The 3,312-nt window shown below is 36.9% G+C and overlaps 1 protein-coding gene across 1 annotated transcript; it reads right to left on the reverse strand.

The window, feature by feature from the left end:
* Positions 1–246: 246 nt before the first annotated feature.
* Positions 247–2,721, reverse strand: LOC104770559 (uncharacterized). The gene is made up of 3 exons (XM_010495004.3): positions 1,671–2,721; positions 1,489–1,584; positions 247–1,413 (listed from the first exon to the last, which is right to left on the reverse strand). Exons 1-3 carry the CDS (start codon positions 2,109–2,111, stop codon positions 511–513), a joined length of 1,440 nt encoding a protein of 479 aa, XP_010493306.2. The 5' UTR covers positions 2,112–2,721; the 3' UTR covers positions 247–510.
* Positions 2,722–3,312: the final 591 nt, after the last annotated feature.

The raw sequence follows: 3,312 nt of genomic DNA on the forward strand, positions 1-3,312 counted from the left end.
TACTATGATTTAATTTACACCAAACCGACGTTTCCATGTGTATATCATCAATGCCACAAAAAAAAACGAAATAAAGTCTTTAATAAATTTCCTCCAATTCAAAGAAGTTGTATATACAATGTATATATCCGAGCATGATTTGATTGATATTCTCATGTTCCCCACATCTGAATGACGGTCTAAATTGTAACCAGCATAAGAGCCCATTCTTAGTGAGTTGTCCTCTAAAACACCGCACGTAAATTAAGTTCCCTAATTGAATTTTACATATCAACTAATAGAAATACAATAATAAAATTTAATTACACAAATAAAAATGTAATATTTCGATGAATCGATTTTGTTTTCCGAAACTAAATCCAAAAACTATTATGCCTGTATAAAAACGGCCAAAAAAGGAAAAACGTAATTTGATTTTGTTTTTGAAATTAAATCCAAAAATTAAATCGAATATATTACAAATAAATCATTATGTATATATAATTTTTTTTTTACTCGCCGGCAGTGTGATTACACAAACTCAGAGCTTGGTAAATTCCGATGATTCCACTGCTCCGGCGATGAAGGACCGATACATCTCACATTCGAAACAATGTAATCTCTCAGAGTCTTTAATGATTCATCTCTCTCTCCATTCTCAACGATCACTGATCTCTTCTCCACAGGATCATCGCCGGAGCCACTTTCTCTCCGGCGATCAACATAACCCCACTTACTTCCACTCTCCATATTCAACTCTATCGACTTAAGATCACTCTCCTCATCATCATCATCAGAACCAGAACCATCAATAATCTCCAAAACCCTACGGATCTCCGACGATGACACATTCCCTTCTTCACCATCAAAAACCCGCCGGAGCTCCTTCTTTATCCGCTCCACGGCGGCGTGTTTCTCCTCGAACTCAAACCTCGCCTCCGTTAGCTTCATCTGAACTCTCTCTTCCCTCAAAACATCAGCTATATGCATCATCTCTCTCTCTTTCTCCATTTCCTTCTTATCATCTCCGATACCTTTCGCTAGCTCATCGCAAACCTCTTCAAGAACGTCTTTAGCTCTCTTCTCTCTCTCCATCTCCTCTTTCATCTTCCTCTCTCTTTCTTTAGCCTCCGCTAGCTCTCTCCCTAGTCTCCTGTTCATCTTCTCCGTTTGTCGCCGGAGCTTTCTCTCAATCGCCGCTTCTTCTTGTAGCCTCTCTATCAATCTCCGCTTCTCATCTTGCTCTGCATCGAATTCACTCATCAGATGCTTTAAAGAAGATCTTGCTCTGTCTAGTTCGCATAACAGAGCAGAGTTTATGCGTTTGTTTGCTGTCTTGTGATCATCTCCGAGCTCACCGATACGTTTTAAAACCTTTACGAGTTCTTTAGACATCGTTAAACCGTCGCTGACATTCTTAAAACGAGTTTTCACCTGTAATTTAACTAATCAGAGGCTTTCTTCTTCCTCAAGGAAGGTTTTTTTTTTGGTTAAGTAAGCAAATCATACCGAGTTTGTGCCGATGGTAATGTATTCGATTAGTTCTAGCTTCTGAGGATTTGTTGATCTTTTACGAACTATATCTTCTTCGTGGAGATCTATTCTCTGTAAGATTTTGAATATCAGTACATGGAAGTTGAGAAAAAAGAAAAAAAAAACAGAGGAAACTTGAAACTGAAGCAAACTCTAACCTCTGAGCTCAGTCGAGAAATCGGATCGGATGATTTTAGCGGGAAATCAATGGAAGAGAACTCTGTTGGTCTCTTCGCTCTGTTTTTTGACGGTTTCTTGCTTTCCAAGCAGTCTTTATTGGAGTTTAGAAGAGGAGGAGGGTCTGTGCCGTCGTTGATCTCCCACAGAGTCGCGGCTAGCTTTCTCGCGGAGACGCTGCTTTTCAGAAACTGATGTTCTGGAGGAAGTTCTTCCGGGGAGAAAGATAAGAGCACAGGAGTTTTAGCGGTGGTGATGGACTTGACTGGAGTTCCTGAGCCGCCATCGCCGCCACCGTCATCTTGAGCTGTTCTTTTCCCGGAGAAAATTCCGCGTTTCAAACGGTTTTGACGAGCAATAGAAGAAGAAGAAGAGGAAGAACCACCTCTCTTCCTGATCTTACAACCTCTCTTCCGTTCCATAGTTATTATAATATAAAACAGACAAAACTGTATCAAAATCTTGCCCTATATATATAAGAAGAAAAAGAATGAGAAAGAGGGTTAAAAATAAGAATTGATTGGTGCTTTTTAGGAGATATGGGTCATGAGGAGTAGGTTGATCATCTTTTTAAGATCAGAAGCAGTTTCTTGAAGATTTTGCTTTTTTTTTTTGTTTGAATCTTTATAAAGTGAGTGAAAGACAGAGAGAGAGAGAGAGAGAGAGAGAGAGAGAGAGAGAGATAATACAAAAAGAGAAAGTTAAGAGGATGATGTTTTCTTGCTTCTTGCTTCTTGCTTCTTTTGCTTTTTCTGTGTTAACAAAAGAAAAAAGGAAGAAGAAGATCAGAAGAAAGACTCAGAATCTTAATTCCGACGTTGAAAAAGAAGTTTGAATCTGGGAAATTGTGTTTTATTTCTTGGGACAAGAGAGAGAGATATGTGGAAGATGAGGAAAGAGAGATGTAGACAAGTGAGTTGTTTTTGTTTGTGTGCGTTGTCTAATTGGGGCATTGTAAAAAAAAAATTGTTTTGTAGGGTTCATGAACCGAAGTTTTCCAATTTCGTCAATTTGTTTTAGAATTAATTTATCACAAATAATATTTCCATAATCAAACAAGTACAAATCTAGTTGCCGCTAACTCATAAATGCAACAATGACTTGCAAAAAAAGGTATCATGGGATCCATCTTTTTCAAATTAGTGCTTTCTAAAGAGTGTAGCATCTTTTAGATCACAATATCAGATTAGACGGGATCCAATCCTACTCTTGATAGGCTTTTCTTTGGGGGGAAAATATATGAGTGTCAAATAAAGACAACGTACTACATTATCAAAACTAGCCTCAACCTCTATGCTACGTCAAAATCTAACATTGTCTCTTCAACAAAACATGTATATAGTGGTTTATGCATAGACAAGATACATGTGCGAAAAATGTATATTGGTTAGAGATTGTGAAGTTTCAAATAAAAGAAAATCCCTGTTAGGAAATTATTTTTAAAATTTTAGTTTTGAACTTTTAACACAAATTCCGAATTTAAATAAGAGTGAACCTAAGTATATTTCTTTAAATAGTAGTATATTGTTATATTTATCAGTAATTTTAGCTAAACAAGCTAAACTCTACATAACTAAATAATTATATTGACACAATAAATAATGAATAAATGAGGGTTTGAGA

Source organism: Camelina sativa, chromosome 20 (genome assembly GCF_030686135.1).
Source record: "Camelina sativa cultivar CO46 ecotype springtype chromosome 20, ASM3068613v1".
Classification (NCBI taxonomy): Eukaryota; Viridiplantae; Streptophyta; class Magnoliopsida; order Brassicales; family Brassicaceae; genus Camelina; species Camelina sativa.

Bases quoted from the DNA above. Each gene is read 5' to 3' on its own strand.
- LOC104770559 (XM_010495004.3), bottom strand. From the start codon at position 2,111: ATGGAACGGAAGAGAGGTTGTAAGATCAGGAAGAGAGGTGGTTCTTCC. The intron at 1,585-1,670 runs GTTAGAGTTTGC...AAAATCTTACAG, and splicing joins TTTCTCGACTGAGCTCAGAG to AGAATAGATCTCCACGAAGA. The intron at 1,414-1,488 runs GTATGATTTGCT...GTTAAATTACAG, and splicing joins TTACCATCGGCACAAACTCG to GTGAAAACTCGTTTTAAGAA.